Consider the following 21327-nt stretch of genomic DNA (forward strand, 5'->3'; position numbering starts at 1 on the left):
AATGGAAGAAATTGAAACTGTGGGGCTGTACTGTAATTGATGGCCTTTGCATCACCAATCCACCCAAAACTTTTGTCTCATTATGTTCCCAGCATTCTGTTAAAACACTTTTGGCAGGATGTGTCATGTCTCGTCATTTACGTTAAGTTACCGTTTTTGTCTCGTTTAGTCATGTTGTCTTGTCATTTCCTGTTTTATTTTGTAGTATTGTGTGCCCTCTCGTTTCAGAACATTTTACTTCCTGCCCTCGTGTTTCCCGCCTTTGTGATTGTCAGTCCCCCTGATTGTTTCCACCTGTGTTCACTCACCTCATGTTTAAATAGTCTGCGTCTCCCTTTGTCTTGTGGCAGTTTGTCTTGTCCTCAGTGCCATGATAACCAGCGGTAATTCCATGTCAAGATTTCCTGTTAGTCCCTGTGTGAGTTGTTTCAGTGTTCTTGTTAATTTGTTCACTTTACTGTCTTGTTTTTCCTAGTTTTGTTCCTCCACTTTTTGGGAGTGATTTTCTGTTGTTAACTTTGTAGATATCTCTTGCTTTGTCAAGCTTCATATTTTGTTATAAATAAATACTCTATTATATATTTGTACTTTGTTTGAGTCGTGTGTGTGGGTTCATTTTTTGCCTTGCTCAGTCGTGACAAGATGCATATCAGAATCAGAAACTGTTTATTACTAAGTAACATACATTACAAGGAATTTGCCGTGGTCTGAAGGTGCTATTGTTTTGACAACAAATATGTAGAATATAAAAGGTAAAATAAAAATAAGATAAGATAAATAACAAACAGTGTAGTGACCAAAATAAAGTGTCCAGTAGGGGGTGGGTGCGTTAATGTAACGCAGGGGGGACAGGGGTGATGTACGTTAATATAACGTATAACTTGTGTTTGTGTTCGGGGGGGGGTCAATGTAAGTTCGTCAGGTTGACTGCAGAGGGGAAGAAACTGTTTTTGTGGTGGGAGGTTTTGGTCCTGATGGACCGCAGCCTCCTGCCAGAGGGGAGGGGGTCGAACAGATGGTGTCCAGGGTGGGAGGGGTCAGCAGCGATCTTCCCTGCTCTCCTCAGGGTCCTGGAGGAGTACAGGTCCTGAAGAGATGATGTTCAGCTCCCTCAGGAGCTTGACGGAGCTTGACGGACTGGTGACTGGAGGTGCAGCTGTTGGTGTACAGGGAGAAGAGTAGAGGAGAAAGAACACAGCCTTGAGGGGAGCCGATGCTGATCGTCCGCGAGTCTGAGACGTGTTTCCCCAGCTTCACGTGCTGCTTCCTGTCAGACAGGAAATCTGTGATCCACCTGCAGGTGGGGTCAGGCACGTTCAGCTGGGAGAGCTTGTCCTGAAGAAGAGCCGGGACGATCGTGTTGAAGGCAGAGCTGAAGTCCACGAACAGGATCCTGGCATAGGATCCTGCGGAGTCCAGGTGCTGGAGGATGAAGTGTAGGGCCAAGTTGACGGCGTCGTCTACAGACCTGTTGGCTCTGTAGGCGAACTGCAGGGGGTCCAGCAGAGGGTCGGTGATGGATTTGAGGTGGGACAAAACCAGGCGTTCAAATGATTTCATGACCACAGAGGTCAGGGCGACGGGTGTGTAGTCATTTAATCCTGTGGGCCCTGGTTTTTTGGGGACGGAGATGATGGTGGAGGCCTTGAAGCAGGCTGGCACGTGGCATGTCTCCAGTGAGGTGTTGAAGAGGCTCTTGGCTTGTAGTTGGTGATCTGTCTGAGCCCCCTCCACACAGAAGCAGAGTCGTTGGAGGAGAACTGGTCTTGTAGTCTCTCTGAGTACAGTCGTTTAGCTTCCCTCACCGCCTTGCTAAACTTGTACTTGGCTTCCTTAAACTCTGCTCTGTTGCCACTCTTAAACGCCTCTTCCTTTTCCAACCTCAGCTGTCGCAGTCTTTCTGTGAACCAGGGTTTGTCGTTGTTATAACTCACCCTGGTCCGAGTTGGTACGCAGCAGTCCTCACAGAAGCTGATATATGAAGTCACAACCTCTGTGTACTCATCCAGACTGTTGGTAGCAGTCCTGAAAACATCCCAGTCAGTACAGTCCAAACACGCCTTCAGGTCCTCTGCAGCTTCACTGGTCCACTTCTTCGAAGTTCTCGCAACAGACTTAGAAAGTTTTAATTTCTGCCTGTATGCAGGAATCAGGTGGACTATGTCATGGTCAGAGTGTCCCAATGCAGCGCGGGTGACGGCGTGAAAAGCGTTAATGACTGTGGTGTAACAGTGATCCAGAGTCCAAATATACAACTGAGCGCCACAGGAAATCATTCCTGCCTGTGGCCATCAAACTGTTCAACTCCTCCCTCAGAGTGTCAGACACTCAGAAGAAACAGACTGGAAATCTGGACCTGCTTCTACATATACTACCTCACTATTACTTATTCTTAAATGTCAGTGCAATACATATATGGTCAAACACAATAGTGCAATACATACAGTGCATCCGGAAAGTATTCACAGCGCTTCACTTTTTCCACATTTTGTTATGTTGCAGCCTTATACCAAAATGGATTAAATTCATTTTTTTCCTCAAAATTCTACACACAACACCCCATAATGACAACGTGAAAAAAGTTTATTTGAGATTTTTGCAAATTTATTAAAAATAAAAAACCTGAGAAATCACATGTACATAAGTATTCACAGCCTTTGCTCAATACTTTGTTGATGCACCTTTGGCAGCAATTACAGCCTCAAGTCTTTTTGAATATGATGCCACAAGCTTGGCACACCTATCTTTGGGCAGTTTCACCCATTCCTCTTTGCAGCACCTCTCAAGCTCCATCAGGTTGGATGGGAAGCGTCGGTGCACAGCCATTTTCAGATCTCTCCAGAGATGTTCAATCGGATTCAAGTCTGGGCTCTGGCTGGGCCACTCAAGGACATTCACAGAGTTGTCCTGAAGCCACTCCTTTGATATCTTGGCTGTGTGCTTAGGGTCGTTGTCCTGCTGAAAGATAAACCGTCGCCCCAGTCTGAGGTCAAGAGCGCTCTGGAGCAGGTTTTCATCCAGGATGTCTCTGTACTTTGCTGCATTCATCTTTCCCTCTATCCTGACTAGTCTCCCAGTTCCTGCCGCTGAAAAACATCCCCACAGCATGATGCTGCCACCACCATGCTTCACTGTAGGGATGGTATTGGCCTGGTGATGAGCGGTGCCTGGTTTCCTCCAAACGTGACGCCTGGCATTCACACCAAAGAGTTCAATCTTTGTCTCATCAGACCAGAGAATTTTGTTTCTCATGGTCTGAGAGTCCTTCAGGTGCCTTTTGGCAAACTCCAGGTGGGCTGCTATGTGCCTTTTACTAAGGAGTGGCTTCCGTCTGGCCACTCTACCATACAGGCCTGATTGGTGGATTGCTGCAGAGATGGTTGTCCTTCTGGAAGGTTCTCCTCTCTCCACAGAGGAACTCTGGAGCTCTGACAGAGTGACCATCAGGTTCTTGGTCACCTCCCTGACTAAGGCCCTTCTCCCCCGATTACTCAGTTTAGATGGCCGGCCAGCTCTAGGAAGAGTCCTGGTGGTTCCGAACTTCTTCCACTTACGGATGATGGAGGCCACTGTGCTCATTGGGACCTTCAAAGCAGCAGAAATTTTTCTGTAACCTTCCCCAGATTTGTGCCTCGAGACAATCCTGTCTCGGAGGTCTACAGACAATTCCTTTGACTTCATGCTTGGTTTGTGCTCTGACATGCACTGTCAACTGTGGGACCTTATATAGACAGGTGTGTGCCTTTCCAAATCATGTCCAATCAACTGAATTTACCACAGGTGGACTCCAATTAAGCTGCAGAAACATCTCAAGGATGATCAGTGGAAACAGGATGCACCTGAGCTCAATTTTGAGCTTCATGGCAAAGGCTGTGAATACTTATGTACATGTGATTTCTTAGTTTTTTATTTTTAATAAATTTGCAAAAATTTCAAAAAAACTTTTTTCACATTGTCATTATGGGGTGTTGTGTGTAGAATTTTGAGGAAAAAAATTAATTTAATCCATTTTGGAATAAGGGTGTAACATAACAAAATGTGGAAAAAGTGAAGCGCCGTGAATACTTTCCGGATGCACTGTACATATGTATATATATATATATATATATATATATACACATACATACATATACATTGCTATTGTATATATTTTTTACTTTTATTTTTCATATTTGAAAATATTGTAAATGTGTATATTTTTATTTTCTATTTCTCATTTTTATATTTTTTACATACTTTCATTTCTAATTTATGCTGCTTTCTACTCTTGAATGGGAGCACCGGTACTGTACAATTTCCCCCTGGGGATCAATAAAGTATTTCTGATTCTGAATCTGATTCTGATATCCAATGTTATCCACATTCCTTTCAGTCCATTCTCTTTTCTGCTCCACAAGTGGCAAGTCCACATTGGGATGAAAATTACCCCACACAATATTTAGCCCATAATCTAACCCATTTAAACCATATTCGACTGCTACTGTATCAATATTCCAACCAAGTCCTTTACGTTGTTGTGAATATTCCCAACAACCACACAGCACATTTGTTGCAGGTTGTTCCTCATCAGATCCCTTTAACTTAACCCAATATGCTTTAAACAGTCTATGGCTCACAACGATGCCTCCTCCAACCGGGTTGCCAGACCTTGTTGCTCAAGTCACTAAACTGTAATTACAATTTGAATTGTTAATTATATATACACGCGAAAGGTTCATAATTAACAAACCAATCCTTCACTTAAAAACTAAAATGGCATCTAATCAACTGTATTCAGACATGGTTGATTACCAAAATTACTCTAGACAGATAGAGGTTTTTCTGCAGCCTGGCAACCTACAGCATCGACAATACCTCCCATTCAGTCATACACAAATGTCATGAATAAGCCATATATGACATATTTGATGAGCCAAAGAAAACTTGTTTTAATCTTATTTTATTAGATGATTAGATGCATAAAAGAAAATCTAAATTTCACAAAAATACAACACAAAATGCAAGACAACTCACATTTATCCACGTCACCTTACATCAGCATAACATTACAAATGATGGGACCTATTAATCCATTCTTGAATATATGAGATATGCACATGTATACATAAACTATAAGCATGACTGTAAACATACATGTATACAATGTTCAGTATGTACTTCAAGGCAAACATTCTCAAACGATAACTTCAATAACTCGCGTATGAGATTAATTGTTTATTTATGTACAATGCTTGTATTACAAGTTTTTCATTTCATAATAACTTCACATGACACTGCAAGAAAACAAACAGAAAATGTCTTTTGTAAGACTAAGATAGCTTTTTTGACCATTACACACATTACTGGACGTTCTTTTAACAAATCCTTCCTGTACACACACACACACACACACATATACCATGTTAACACATTTTAGAGGTCAAAGTGCACTGCTGCTGCCATTGCAGCACAACTGAGGCAGAGGTGATTAGTTGGTCAATTATTTAAGGGAACCGTTAAGTTTGTGGCCATCATCAGTGTCTATCTTCAGGTAGTCTGACTCACCGGATGTAGGCTGTTGGGATAAGACTGCCATTGGCCAACTATTTCAGTCTGCGTGTTACCGTTTTGCAAGGGCACAGTCACTGCATCCTGGGCTTAGCGCTGTCCAAGACGATTGTGATTGGTTTAAAGAAATACAAACAAGCCAGAGCGTTTTTTTCTCCTGTCCCAGAATGATAATGGGTTGAGCTAGACCTTTCTCCGAAGTGTGGAGATAGGTCTGGCTATGTAAGCCAACTATTCTCCTATACTGGGCTGAGGACCACCATTAAGTTAGGGCGTATTGGATTGCTTTTTTTAGTGTTTAGTTCCCTCCCTCCACAGAGTGATACCTTTTTGCCCTCATTGCCATCCCAGCCTCGTAGATTGCTAACTGCAGAGCTGCTCCGGCTGGTGACTTAGAAAAGCCCTCCTCTGAGATGTAGTTTATCTTCAGGTAACCCCCCGGCCTATGCAGAGCCACTCCATGGAGGTGGGAGAAGAGCAGCGGTAAGTCACTTGTCAGCGTGTAGTGAGATACCAGCCTCAGCTCAGTGGGAATGTCTGTTTCCTCAGAGTACTCAAAAATGGCCGCCATGTATTTGGACATGTCCTGGCCCCTGGCTTTGGCTCGTCCCACCTCCTCTCCGACAAGTCTGATGGCTACATCAGAGCTGAAGGCGTTGGACCCAAAGTCCAGCCCTCTGTCTGCCTCATCTTTGTTGTCACCCTCTGGCTCTGGCTTAGGTCTGCGATTGAAGCCCCAAGAACAGATCACCAAGATAAAGTCGCTCTCCCGGATCTGACGGCAGTGCCAGGCCATACTGCCCTCCTCAGCCACGCTCAGAGAGTCCCACAGGTCCAAGCACACCTGGGAAGAACAAAGGAGAACACTGTCACGACAAAGTGTTCTAATAACACATTTTACACACCCCTATTTCATATTAAAGAAAAGATTGAAACACAGAAATTGTCAATATAATAATTAGCTTTGTAAGATGACAGTTATCCTTTTTTGTATTTCCGTCCTAGCCTTGTGGACAGTGGACCCTTGGGGGCTTACTGGGGTGGGGGGTGGGGTTTCCCATCCAGTCTACATGTGTTTTGTGGACTTGGAGAAGGCTTATGACCGTGTCCCCGGGGGGTCCTGTGAGGGGTACTGTGGGAGTATGGGGTCATCGGGGCCGTTGCTACAAGCCACCTGGTCCTTATATGTATATGTGTATATATATATATATATATATATACTGTATATATATATATATATAGTGCAAGCTGTATCTGTATATTCTGCACAAAAGTCAAATACGTTTTCGATGGGTGTCCCTTGTCACAGATTCTGTTTGTGATATTCATGGACAGGATCTCAAGGCACAGCCGGGAGAGGAGAGTGTTTGGTTTGGGGACTTCAGAATTGCTTCTCTGCTCTCTGCAGATGATGTGGCTCTGTTGGCTTCATCAGATTGTGACCCACAGCATGCACTGGGGCGGTTTGCAGCCGAGTGCAAAGTGGTCGTGATGAGAGTCAGCATCTCCAAGTCCGAGGACATGGTTCTCTCCTGGAAAAAGGTGGATTGCTCCCTGCCTGAGCAATCTGAGTTACTGCCTCAAGCAGGGAGTTCAAGTATCTCGGGGTCTTGTTCACGAGTGAGAGTAAAATAGAGCGTGAGATCGACCAGCGGATTGATGCGGTGTCAGCACTAATGCAGGTGTTGTATTGAACTGTTGTGGTGAAGAGGGAGCTAAGCCGGAAGGCAAAGCTTTTGATTTACCACTCGATCTACCTTCCAACCCCTAGCTATGGTCATGAGCTTTGGGTAAGGACCGAAAGAATGAGATTGGGTATACAAGCGACCGAAATGAGTTTCCTCATCAAGGTGGCTGGGGTCAGCCTTAGAGATAGGGGGAGGACCTCAAAAGGGATCCGAAGGGAGCTCGGAGTAGAGCCGCTGCTCCTTTGCATCGAAAGGAGCCAGTTGAGGTGGTTCGGGCATCTGATCAGGATGAATCCTGAGCGCCTTCCTTTGGAGGATTTCTGGACATGTCCAACTGGTAGGAGACCCCGGGTTAGACCCAGAACACGTTGGAGGGATTACATATCTCATCTGGCCTGGGAACGCCTCGAGATCTCCCTAGAAAACATTGCTAGGGAGAGGGATGTCTGGACCACCTTGGTTAGCCTGCTGCCCACCGCGTGCCCGGCCCCGGATAAGCAGTAGAAAATGAATGGATGGATGTATTCATAATTTGTTTCTGCCTGTCCGATTCCACTGAATCAGCACACCTGTAGGAAAAGGCATTAGAGCCACGACATGTCATGTCCACTACCTGAGTGGCCATGTGTTGTTGTATGAAGGCCCCTAACTGCATGACAGCTTTGACATGAGCGGGCCCATCATAACTGCTGTAGCAAATCAGAAGACGAGGAGGGGTCAGCCTGTTTCTGGGCAATGCCATCACTTCCTCCTGAGTCCCGCTTTCTTGATGCTGCTTGATAACATCTGAATGGATGAAAATAAGAAATCTGGTTGTATTTCACATCATGCCAGTAATGGAAAAGACAGAACAGAGGTACAAGAAAGGTTCTCTGTCAAATGGTGTAAAATGGATTATTATCATGACTTATTTTGATTAGCTTTCATGAAATGCAAGCAGTGATTTTACATGAAGTATTTGGTTTGTCTTCGCACCTGGTTTTATGTCAAGTTTCTTCATCTGCAGCTTGGGCCTCCTCCTGGTGAGAGCAGCCAGTAAGACTACAAGTATGGCTACCACAGCCAGGCCCAGTGGAAGCATCAAAGCCCAGGAGAGAGTGACAGAGAGTTGCAAGGCACCTTCTGAGGAGTGGGGAGTTGTGATTACATGATAATTCAGTGACAGACCTTAAAGAAGTAGTTTGACATTTTGGAAAATGCGTTACTAATTACTGCCGAGAGTTAAAATGAGATGATTGATACCACTGTCATGCCTGTGTGCTAATTATGGAGCTAGAGCTGGGAGTAGATTATTTTAGTTTAGCATAAAGACTGGAAGCATAATAAGAATATTTCCCCAAATTCCAAAGTATTACTTAAAGGGATGAAAGACTGATGGGATTGATCACACATGTATTAAATATACACAGACTGTATTCATGGTCCAACAGACACTTAAATATTATATCACTTATATCTCCACAACAAAATGAAAAGAGAGGTTTGCATAGCACCTACTATGATGCATAGTGATTGTGTGGATCAGCAGCAATAAAACAACCTCCCCCACCTTTTTGAATGTGCATGACTTGAACACTGAATGTTTTCCTCACTGCATCCACTTCGTTAGCTGCAATCTGTGAAACAAGAAATGTTGAGCATGACAGTTCATTCTTGACCTTGTAGATTGACAAAATAAACTTCTTTTGGGGGCCACTTGGGGGCAGCGCAACAAGCTGTAAACAAAACACTGACACATCACCTTATAAAGTTGATATATCGACTGTGTTGGCTAACAGCCTATTTATCCAGAAGACATGGAGCAACATTAGCATTAATTTGGGGTTGTGATGATGAATGCAAGTCCAATATTCACTCTCCTTTTATCTCTGTTTTGCTCTCCACCAGCTCTTGAGGGGAAATATCTGGCTAAATGCTAAATGCCGATGGTTGAAAATTAATGCATAAAATATATAGATAGTCCATATAATACATATTTTTTGAGACTGGTATTTCAATATAATTTATTAAACACAAAGCCCCTGAGATTAGGTTGAAAACAGTTGTAGTTTTATATATTATGCAATCAGTGTTAAGGATAGAATAGTTATAATCCACTTTTATTTTACCTCACAAGTGTAATTGGTTCCTTCTTGAAGGCCATTCAGCTGATAGCTGTGATGAGTTTTGTTGTTGGTGGAATTCTAAGGAAATTAAATACAAGTATTCAGTTCACTTAATTATCAAATAGTTCCGTAATACACATAATAGAAGCAAGGCATTGGCAAAATATAAAGCTGCAGAAGTTGAAACAACTCACAGGTGTTATGTCTGTGTATTTCATTATGCCGTTTGCGTAACACAGTGAGAAGTAGCTTCTGATGCCCAGGTTCGGGGGAGCCAGGTTAAAGGTCACTATGATGGCAGTCCCTTCATGTTGGACCTCAATATATTTGGGATACCAGTCTACAACCAGACCATAAAATATTGACATGATGTCAAGCTGATCATAAGAAGAAACGGTAACGCTTCATTTTACAGGTCCGCAAATTTCATGATAAGTAGGTGATAATTACATGCATACATACATTTCAAGGAAAGTAATACGAAGTTAACTGATATCTAGATAGTTCCTACTAGCTAAACCCTGTTCCGTTGCTATCTCATCTGTCTCCGGTTCTGGTGCCCATTCCGGCGCCACTCCCCCACTGGGTCCCCCCACCCCGGACTTGAAAACCTTCTCCTCCTGCAGGGCCAAAGCTCCTGTGCTAGCTTCCAGACCCTTGTCGGTAGCACAGGGAAGACTTTGTTTTCCTCCTGGGCAGATCGACTTCAGGGCTAACCCCCTTCACTTTTACCCAACAGCTGGGAAGCAAAACGCAGGAATTTCTTGGTTATTGAAGAGCTGCAGCATTTATTCATGGATTGATAGATTTTCAGCAAGTTTAACTTTTGTGAAAAATCGAACCGCAACTGCTTATTAGGAAAGAGCACAATATAATTCTTAAATAATTTTGCAGTAATTTTGGACACATTTAGGGGTAATTTGGGGATAATTTCAAAGAAATTTCAAATACGTAACTTGCTAATTATCACCTACTTTCCATGAAATTTGTGGACCTGTAAATTGAAGCATTACCGAAGAAGGAAAACATTTATTGTTATACCAGACTTTATTTGGGAACTATGAGAAATTCTCACCTTTTTTGCACTGCTCAAGACCGTTCTTCTCTGCACATGCTGCAAAACCAGCGCATATTACTATAAATTCACCATTGTTTTGACAATAGTCTTACTGAAAGATATATGATGAAAAGGGCAAAGTTTAGAGAGCAGAGAGCTTTCTGGGGACAGAGCAGGAGATGTCATTATATGTACAGTAAATAAGCCAAGAGAAGGAGGGATTTAGATTTTGAAGGTTACCCTGAAGCAACCACAAAGTTCACTGAAACTGTGTGTGTGTGTGTGTGTGTGCTTTATGAGATAATATCTAGTCTAGAGCTTAAAGTAGTCTTACAGCGTGTGGAAAAGATCTTGCTGTGGTAGAACCTCTCCCACTCCTCAGGCACTGGCAGAGCCATGACGGTAACAGCATACTGGGACCCAAGGGAGAGGCCGGGGAAAGGGTCTGACTTGTACACCTGCAGAATTCAGTGGCAATTATGACTTCAAACACACTGCACACTTATCTGATAAGCTGAGATAAGAGTTTTTGACATATTCTTTATTAGTGGTTAAATAGAACGGCTTTCTCATACAAAGTCTCATATATATTGCTGTTATATATTATATATATTCATCCATCTATTTGCTATACCCACTTATCCTTGAGAGTCACAGGGGGGCTACAGCCAATCCCAGCTGACATATGTTTATCAACACTTTCCCCAAAGAATTGTTGAGTCGAGTTGCCATTTTATGTGATGTGACGTTGTGTGTTTTTGATTGAATTTGAACTTTTTACTTACTTTTTTGTAGGATGATTTGATTTGAGCATATGCAGATTTGGATATGAGACTTGGACTTGGTTATGGTCAGATTTGCCTCCCAGAGTACCAGAATACTAGTACAGAGTGGTCATTGCAGCCTGTAGCTCTGGTACTAACTTGTGGTTCTTTCATGAAACATTTACCATTAAATAGATATCACGTTTTTTAAAACATGATCCCTGTCTTTCATAGGCAACAATATGGTGTTTATGCATTGCAGTTCTTAAAAGTCACTTGTTGGTTTAACACTTGCTACACTTTAACAATTTCACACTTTTCTTTATTGTATGATGACGCCTCAAGGACATGTATGGATGTGTTAATGACCTTTGGTATGGTCCAGAATACTTAAATAATCTGTTGATTTCATGAGTCTGTTCTTAAAGCTGTGTTATTATTGGTTCTGTTAGTTAAATTATAAAGCTTGTATGTAAGGTGAAGCATGCTTTAGTGAAGTAATGCTAGATTAAAGCTGCATTTCATGTGTGATTTGTGCTATTTTCCAATGCTTTATGCGAATACATATTTCATATACATATTCTATAGGTGAGTTCAAATGCTCACCTATAGGACTCCATTAGAGATTGTCATTAAGTTGAGTTAAAAGGGTTAAAAAGTGGTATTTGAGTATAAATGATAGTAATGCTAATTCATTTTCAATCTAAAGCATATAATCCAAGGAAAATTGTAAAGCTATTGTGACATATTCCATCAGGATGTTAAAGTAAATGGACTCAAATGGTCTCACATATATAGTGCTTTTCAACCTTCATGGTTCCCACAGTTTTGGAGCTACAGCACTGTGTGTCATCTATAAAGGTTTTGTGAAGAGTTAGACCATCATTCAGCCAGGGATGCTATAGGACATAGTTTTTACATGTAAAACAATTAACACAATATACGTTATATTAACGTACATCACCCCTGTCCCCACTGCGTTACATTAACGCACCCACCCCCTACTGGACACTTTATCTGGACACTTTACTTTATTCTGGTCACTGCACTGTTGTTATTTATCTTATCTTATTTTTTATTTTTATTTTTATTCTTATTCTTATTTTAGCTTTTATATTCTACTTATTTGTTATCAAAACAATAGCACCTTCAGACCACAGCAAATTCCTTGTAATGTATGTTACTTGGCAATAAACAGTTTCTGATTCTGATTCTGATTCTGATTACAGAAACCGAAATGAAGCAGGTGGATAGCAACTTGTTGCCTAGTAATGGGCAAATTGCACTAATCTGTTTCTAATATGTCAGACATAAAATGCATCGTCGTGGGACATAGTGACGCAAATATCTCTTCTTTGAAACTGGCAGATTACATATAAAATTAGACAGATGAGTTGTGTACACAGGGTTGAGCAAAAATGATTTGTTTCAAAAACAAAATCAGCCCCATACAACCTATAGTTATCAAAATAAGGGTTATTAGAAACCTCACCGTTTTCATCGTTTACCAAGTCAAACACAGTAATGTGTGTTCCTTTCATTGGATTAAGTGTTAATGTGGTTTAAATGTATGCATGTGGAGTTCCCACCGTTGTGAGCATGTCCAATGGTGTATGGTGTCATAGTCCTTCAGGACATTCTCATAACAAAAGGCTAAATAACAGACTTCCTGTGACGTTGCCTCTCGTGTGATAATTACAGCTTTTGAATGATCTTGATGAGCTTGATAAAATCATAAGGGCATATTTTCAGTTTTTCTGAAGGATGATGTCACTGTTATCCCACCCAAAATATAACATAATTTCATAAACACCAGGTCATAATGTGAGAGTATGTCCAGAAGCTAAAAGATACTGGCTGCTGGTGTGTCTTCCCAGGGGAAAGTCTTTGGTCTTTGGGGTGGGAAAGATTTAAGATCCACTCCCTGATGAAATAATCTGTAATCAAAATGTAAATGTATTTATATTCAAAGTATTGCTTAGTTGTTTGTTGTTGAGAACTGCTTTTAACAAGAATTTGCGTTAAAAGTGGCATTCTAGGCAGAAAAAGAAGCACAGACCAAAGCGAGCGGGGCCCTTCCTACCCTTTGAGCATGTGAAGCCGGGATGGAGAGGTTACGGTGGAAGAGAAAGAGCTGACAGGCAACACCAGACCCTCCCAAAGCCTGGAGGGACACCTGAAAGCCTCGCAGGAAGGCGATGCCTGCAGCAAACACAAAAGGACAGCGTGAAGTCAGTGTCACGGACTCGGCAAGCCATCATCTAAGTTGCATACAAACTCCAAAGTCAAATGCATGTGTGTGCTGCTTGTGTTACACCAGTTCAGTGCATGCTCAATTAAACTTTTAACAAGAAAGTCTGTTATACTGTCACCTGTCAAAGCCTGGAATAATTCAACGAGCTGTCTCTCATACCTGTACTTAGAAGCATTCTCATAATGCAAGGCATAATTTTCGCCTTTCAAAAATAATTCACTGTATGTCACCTGAAGTAAATCTTCTTTATGTCAAACCCTGATATGACAAATTATTTGGGGGACGTAACTCCTGCCTGACATGGTATTTTAATTTCAAAACTGGCTACAGTCTTAAAAACTGACCAAACAACTGTATGACTTTCACCCCAATTTAAAGACATGCTATGTATCCTTATCACAACCGCATACAGAAATTGGCTTTAGAATATAGGATGAGAGTATTTCGTTGTCAATCTGTATCAACATACCATAGTAACTGGGCTTCCAGGAGACAACCATTGTGTCATATTTGGGGTTTGGCTCATGTACAAACTCAATCTTCACATCATTTGGTGCTTGGACATAGTGCTGACAGATTTTAGGGTCTCCTTCTCCTAGCAACTCAAAACATGGCCATGGAATACAACCTGAGGAGAAATAACAATGACACATAGTATATCAAAGTGTTTTGCTGCAAAAGACATTCTCAGTACATGATGATTTCTTGACAGTGCACAAGTCAGCAATCAATACATTTCTGGATATCTAATATGAAAGGAAACAGGATGTTTTAGCAAGACCGGGCTACAGTCATGCTAACGGCTATGAGGTTGTACTTGTTAGCATGCATGGATAAGCGTAAATACAGTAAGATTGTTATTCACGTCGGCGGTAATGACTCCCGGTTACGCCAATCGGAGGTCACTAAAATTAACGTGGAGTCGGTGTGTTCGTTTGCAAAAACTATGTCGGACTCCGTAGTTTTCTCTGGGCCCCTTCCCAATTTGACCAGTGATGACATGTTTAGCCGCATGTCATCATTCAACCGCTGGCTGTCGAGGTGGTGTCCAGCAAACGATGTGGGCTTCGTAGATAATTGGCGGACTTTCTGGAGGAGACCTGGTCTGATGAGGAGAGACGGCATTCATGCCACTTTGGATGGAGCGGCTCTCATATCTAGAAATCTGACCGACTTTATTAGTGAACCAAAACCGTGACAACCCAGAGTCCAGACCAGGATGCAGAGTCGCAGTCCTACACGCTTCTCTGCGCTTCCATTAGAGCAGTTACCCACCCAAAACCCCATAATGACTGTGTCTCCCCCCCGACCACTTAAATTAATTCAATCAAAATTAAACAGGAGAGCAGTCATTAATAAAAACCTAATAAAAATTAAGACCACCACTGCTATAGGACAAAACAATAGGAAAATTAAGTGTGGACTGTTAAATATCAGATCTCTGTCATCTAAAGCTGTATTAGTAAACAAGCTAATATCAGATAATCATTTTGATCTACTGTGCTATTATTACAGCTATTATTACAGCTGTAACTACTATCATCAGTCATATTTCCATTATTATTATAATTATAGCTGCTATTTCTACTGCTAGTCCGTCTGTCGGTCTGTCTATCTGTGTCTTTATGTCTATCTCTCTCTCTGTCTCTTTCTGTCTGTCTGTCTGTCTCTCCCCCTCTCTCTTTCTCCCTCCCTCTCTATGTCTCTCTCTCTCTCCCTCTCTCTCTCTTTCTCAAACCCAACCGGTCAAAGCAGATGACCGCCCACCTAGAGTCTGGTTCTGCTTGAGGTTTCTGCCTCTTAAAAGGAAGTTTTTCCTTGCCATTGTCGCCAAAGTGCTTGCTCATGGTGGGAACTGTTGGGTCTCTGTAATAACATTATATTATTATTATTATCAAAGTGTTTTTATTGAATTTTCTGTTCAAACAACAAACATCCCATTCAAAAAAAAAAAATAAATAAAATAAAAAAAATAAAATAAAATAAAATAAAAAAATAAATTAAAAAAAAGACAGCAGGACTCAAAACATACATCTCAAATACAGGTCTAAACCACAGACAAAACAGTAACAAGACATACCATACTAATATCAGACATCAGACATACCCATCACCCATGTGGGAAGGGAAGGGAAGGAGGGGGGGGGGGTCAAAAGCTGCCATCTATGTTGGGGCTAATTAGAACTCATGTTCAAAGTAGGAAATAAAAGGCTGCCAGACCGTAGAGTACTTCTTAGTGTTGCCCTGCAAGGTGAATCTAATATGTTCTAATTTAAGGTGTGCCATCACCTCTTCTACCCATCGTTTATGGGATGGCGGTGTCGCCTTTATCCAGTTAAGTAGGATCAATCTCCTAGCCAGCAATGAAGAGAATGCTATTGTTTTCCTTTGAGAGATTGTTAGTGGCGCTTCCCTTGGTGTCACACCAAAGATGGCTGTCAGAGGGCCGGGCTCTATATCTTTGTTATAGATTGACGAGAAAGTTCTAAAAATTCTGGCCCAGAACTCTTTCAGCTTGGGACAGGACCAGAACATATGACCTATATTGGCTGGCAACTGTTTACATCTAGGGCAAGTCGGATCAGCCCCCTGATACATTCTTGCCAGTTTGTCCCTTGAGAAATGAAGTCTGTGTAAGACCTTAAACTGTATCAATCCATGTCTAACACATACAGAAGAAGAGTGTATTAGTTCCACTGCCCGTCTCCAGTCAACATCTGATATGTCCAATTCTAACTCTTCCTCCCACTTCCTTTGTAAGATATCAAGGGATGGGGAAGCCACCTTCTGGATGCTCACATAGAGCGTGGAAACCGTCCCTTTAAGAGTTGGATTCATGTCTAGCAGCCCATCTATCCATCCACTCCGCGGCAACTCAAGGGATGAGGCGAATGTCTTTTTCACAAAATCTCGAACCTGAAAATATCTTAAGTAATTCGTCTTTGAGGGGATTCCATATTCCTTCTCCAACTGAGCAGCAGACATGAAAACACCACCTTTAAAAAGATTTTTGACGCATTCCACCCCAGCTCTATACCATTCCCTAAATGCTGTTCCCCCAAGGGCCGGGGAGAATAAGTGATTGCCATAGACGGGAGCAGACAGGAGGGCGTTTCTATTTTTAAAATGTGTTCTGAATTGGACCCAGATTTTGATAGAGTCACATACAACAGGGTTGTTTGTGTAAAGGTGTTTGCTTAAGGGCAGAGGAGCGCAGACCAGGGAGCATAGGGACACCGGGCTAGATGCATATCTTTCCATATGTACCCACACTGGAGTTTCATCGTCATCCAACTTTGAGACCCAAAACAACACCTTATGTATATTAGCAGCCCAATAATAGTGCATATAATTTGGTAGGGCCAGGCCTCCCTCTTCCCTCTGTCTCTCAAGGAACTCCCTTCTTATCCGGGGGACTTTTTTTTCCCAGATAAAGGTGGATGTACATTTATTCAGTTCTTTAAAAAATGACTTCGGTATGAAAATTGGTACCGTCTGGAATAAATAGAGGAACCGTGGCATTATGTTCATTTTAACAGAATTTATCTTCCCTGCTAATGATAGGGGGAGGGATGACCACCTTTCCATATCTAATTTTGCCGTATCCAATGTTACTTTAAAATTATGATTAAATAAATCTTTATACCTCCTTGTTACATTGATACCTAAATAGGTAAACTTATCCTTATTTGTTGTAAAGGGATAGGCCTGGAATGAAAGTTTCCTCGCCTGTTTATTAATTGGGAAAAGGACACTTTTTCCCAGGTTAATTTTATAACCCGACACCCTCCCATAGTCTTCGATAATACCAAGAGCTACCGGGATGTTCGTGACAGGATTCGACAGGAAGAGGAGGAGGTCATCAGCGTATAAAGACAACTTATGAATTTGCGTGCCCCTGTGTATTCCCCCGAGCTCAGCAGCATGCCTCAGCATTATTGCGAGGGGCTCAATTGCCACATCAAAGAGCATGGGCGACAAGGGGCAACCCTGCCTTGTCCCCCGAAACAGAGGAAAAGGTTCAGATATTATATTGTTTGTTCTTACCATAGCCTGGGGGTTCGCATAAATTATCTCAATCCACGAGCGAAATTTAGGACAGAATCCGAATCTCTCGAGGGCCGTGAACAGATAGAAATACTCTATTCTATCAAAGGCTTTGTGGGCATCCAGGGAGATCACAATCTCAGGCTCAATGTTATCTTCAGCAGTGTATATCACATTAAACAAGCGACGGAGATTACTGGAAAGTTGTCTACCAGCAACAAACCCTGTCTGGTCAGGATGAATTATTTTACTTATAACAAGCTCAATCCTAGCCGCCAATATTTTGGCCAATATCTTATAATCACAGCCAAGTAGACTCACTGGGCGGTATGATTCACATTTAAGTGGGTCTTTATTTTTCTTAAGGAGTACAGAGATCAAAGCCTGTGACATTGTTTGAGGCAAAGCTTTTTTATCAAGGACCTCCCTATATACTCCACAAAGCAGGGGTATCAGTTTAGAAGCGAATGTTTTATAAAACTCACTTGGGAACCCATCAGGGCCCGGCGCTTTGCCTGTCTTCATATTCCGAATCGCATTCTCTATCTCCCTAGCCGTCATGGGTCCCTCTAATCTATCCCTATCTGCGTCATCTAGGGATGGTATTTCCAGATTTTCAAAAAAAATTTTCACTCGTTCCTTGTCATCTGTTTCTGAAGTATACAGATCCTTATAAAAAGATTTAAATTGGTCGTTAATACCCTTCTGATCTATAATTTTGTTTCCCAGGTTATCTCCTATCTGTACTATCCTGCCAGCAGCTGCTGATTGCTTCAACTGGTAGCTCAGGAGCTTACCCGCACGCTCACCATGCTCATAGAGATCCTGTCTTGACCTAAGATATAGATCCTCCTCACATTGACTTATCAAGACATCATATTCAGTTTGGAGCAAAATCCGCTTTCTATGTAGCTCCTCAGAGGGAGTCATAGAATTTGCCAGGTCAACTTCTTTTATTGCTTTTATTAATTCCGTGGTACGTTTCATCTTTCTCTTCCTTTCACCAGCACTGTATGAAATTATTTGTCCTCGTAAATAAGCTTTTAAGGATTCCCACAGAGTGCCATTACTTATATCAGGGGTATCATTAAGTTCTAAGAAAAAGACTATTTGCGAGTTTATGAATTTTGTAAAATCATCATCTGCCAATAGCCTGCTATTAAGGCGCCACATTCTCTGAGGTGGCGTATTCTCAGGAAAGTGAAGTTTCAACATGACCGGGCTGTGATCAGATATTACTATACCAGTGTATTCTACATCTGTTACTATAGAAGTCAGTTTATTATCTAATAAGAAATAGTCAATTCTAGTATATGTTTGATGTGGTGGGGAGTAAAAGGAGTACTGTCTGGAGGTTGGGTTTATGAATCTCCATGGATCAAACACACCATATGCTTTACAAAAAGAGTTAATGCATTGTGCTGATTTACTTAATACATTGGATGTTGGGCTAGAGCGGTCCAAGGTTGAGTCTAGGACACAGTTTAGGTCTCCCCCTAGAATCAGATTATGAGCGTCCAAATTAGGCAGTAATGAGAATAAGTCCTTAAAAAATTGAACATTATCCCAATTGGGTGCGTATATGTTTGCCAACACCACTGGCATATTGAATAATTTTCCAACCACAATAACATATCGACCATGTTTATCTTTTATAGTAGTTGTTTCTACGAATTGTACATTCCTGTGTATAAGGATGGCCACTCCTCGACTCTTACTATTGAAATTTGAGTGATAAATCTGATTGAATCCCCCCCTACAAAGCTTGAGGTGGTCCTTGTTCAACAAATGCGTCTCCTGTAAGTAAACTATCTCCGCTCCCTGGTCTCTCAAATGCGAAAATATCTTACTCCGTTTAGCCGGCTTATTGATCGCCCTTACGTTCCAGCTCATCAATTTTGTGTCCATTCTGCTCGCATCCATGTTTGGTGCCATGTCAGGAGTCCGCAGCCCGGAATCACCATTGCACCCCTATGATACCCACTTTCCGGATCACACCTTGAAGATTTGGCAGCAAAAACAAAAAGGTTAAAAGGAGAGGGTCTGGGGAGGGAGGGGGGGGTGTCACACACACAGACACAGCTAACACATAACACATTACATATATGAACGCTAACACAGTGCTCTTTAACGAGCTCTCTCGTGGCCAACCGGTCCATCATCCTCCTACACACCAAGCCTACCGTGTGCGGCTCCGTGTATATCACCCCCTAACCTTAAAAGTATAACATCACCCCTTTGACTTAATCACCTCATGGGAAAAACAAACAGAGGGAGCTCTCAAGAGCAAGATCCTAAATAATGTAAAATATTAAAAATAGAAATAAAAGGCAATACCATAGGCAGTAGGCAACAATAGCCAAGGGGGAAAAATCAATTCTTAAACCTTGAATAAGACAAAACAATAATATGACAGGGCAACCGTAGCTCCTAGGATGGGATGAGAATTATATATCTATATACACAGAAAAAAAAAAAAAAAATATATATATATATATATATATATATATATATATATATACATACACCCAGCAATATATGTGAGTGCATGTGCATATCCCCACTTAAATACACACTGAAACAAATATTTCTTTGTCAATATTGTCAAATCTAGTCAACAAAATCCTGCTTGCAGTAGTCATCCCATTTCAACAGTGTAAGCATGTGTACATTTCTACTTAGCCAAGCTGAAACCAGTCTATATGCTTCACCCAGGGTTCAGTTTCTTCTTGATGTAATCCACGGCGTCTTTTGGGCTCTCGAAGATTTTCGTTTGCCCTCCTTCTGGCGTAATCACCAGGGTTGCCGGGTAACGCAGCCCATATCTGATCCCCGTGCAGGCCCGCAGGAGGCTTCTTGCTTCTTTGAAGGCTGCTCTCTTACTGTTTACCTCCTGGGTGTAGTCCGGGAAGATGTGAATCTGTCCGCTCCGACCCTCCGGTGTTCTCTCCATTTCTCTCGCCTTCTTCATTATCTCCTCTTTCTCTGTAAAGTAGTGACATCTCACGACGAACGCTCTCGGCGCAACTCCGTTCCCGTCTCGTCTCGCGCCGAGTGTCCGGTGTGCTCGATCAAGCGTCGGTGTTACTGCTAGTCCCAACTTGTCTTTCAGCAAGCCCGCCATAAAGTCTGACGGCTTTTTGCCCGTCTCGGCCCCTTCTCTTACCCCCACGACACGTATGTTGTTGCGTCGTGATCGTGCCTCGAGGTCTTCACTCCGTCCCCTCAGCTTCAGTACCTCCTTCTCCATTTCTTTCAGTTTTGTCTCAATGTTGGTTATGCTGTCAGACTGACCATTCAATATTTCATCCACCTCTTTTTTCCGTTCGTCCATCCTATTAGCCAAACTGCTAGTATGATCGCTAATCAGCCTCACCTCCCCACGTAGCAACTCAAACTGAGCTTTAGCATTCTCTTCCACGCTCCTAGCCCATTTTTCCATCTCGGCCTTCGTCTCTTTCCTTCCTTTCTCTACTTCTTCTTTGCACCTCACGATCTCGGTCTTTGTCTCCTCCCTGTATTTCGTATTCTCAACGTTGCCGTTTTTAATCTCGGACATCATATCCTTAGCCCACTGAGGCATGTCGTCGGCACGTGTTAGGCTAATATCACCCTTGCTAGCCGAGGAGGTCAAGTTGCTAACCACCGGCGGCTTTTCTCCGCCCGTTCGAGTCGATCTGGAGGTCATTTTCGGTCGTAAACTGCACTGAGAACGCACTCGTTCACTCCCAAAACAGAATCTTATTCGTCCAGCCCCCCCAAAATGATACAAATATGGCGATATTAATATTTTTGACTACTTTTACACGGAGCCTCCGCACACACGTCTTCACACGGCAAAGCACATCCGGAAGTCTTCCTGTAA

General features: G+C 42.2%; 1 protein-coding gene across 1 annotated transcript; it reads right to left on the reverse strand.

Annotated features, from left to right (window-relative positions):
* Positions 1 to 4923: 4923 nt before the first annotated feature.
* On the reverse strand, positions 4924 to 20586 carry LOC139307135 (interleukin-17 receptor D-like). Its single transcript, XM_070931017.1, has 11 exons — positions 20346 to 20586; positions 13885 to 14043; positions 13245 to 13363; positions 10732 to 10855; positions 10416 to 10454; positions 9535 to 9680; positions 9344 to 9418; positions 8785 to 8851; positions 8211 to 8357; positions 7849 to 8021; positions 4924 to 6391 (listed from the first exon to the last, which is right to left on the reverse strand). Exons 1-11 carry the CDS (start codon positions 20584 to 20586, stop codon positions 5846 to 5848), a joined length of 1836 nt encoding a protein of 611 aa, XP_070787118.1. The 3' UTR covers positions 4924 to 5845.
* Positions 20587 to 21327: the final 741 nt, after the last annotated feature.

The sequence above is a fragment of the Enoplosus armatus genome (assembly GCF_043641665.1).
Source record: "Enoplosus armatus isolate fEnoArm2 chromosome 16 unlocalized genomic scaffold, fEnoArm2.hap1 SUPER_16_unloc_2, whole genome shotgun sequence".
Classification (NCBI taxonomy): Eukaryota; Metazoa; Chordata; class Actinopteri; order Centrarchiformes; family Enoplosidae; genus Enoplosus; species Enoplosus armatus.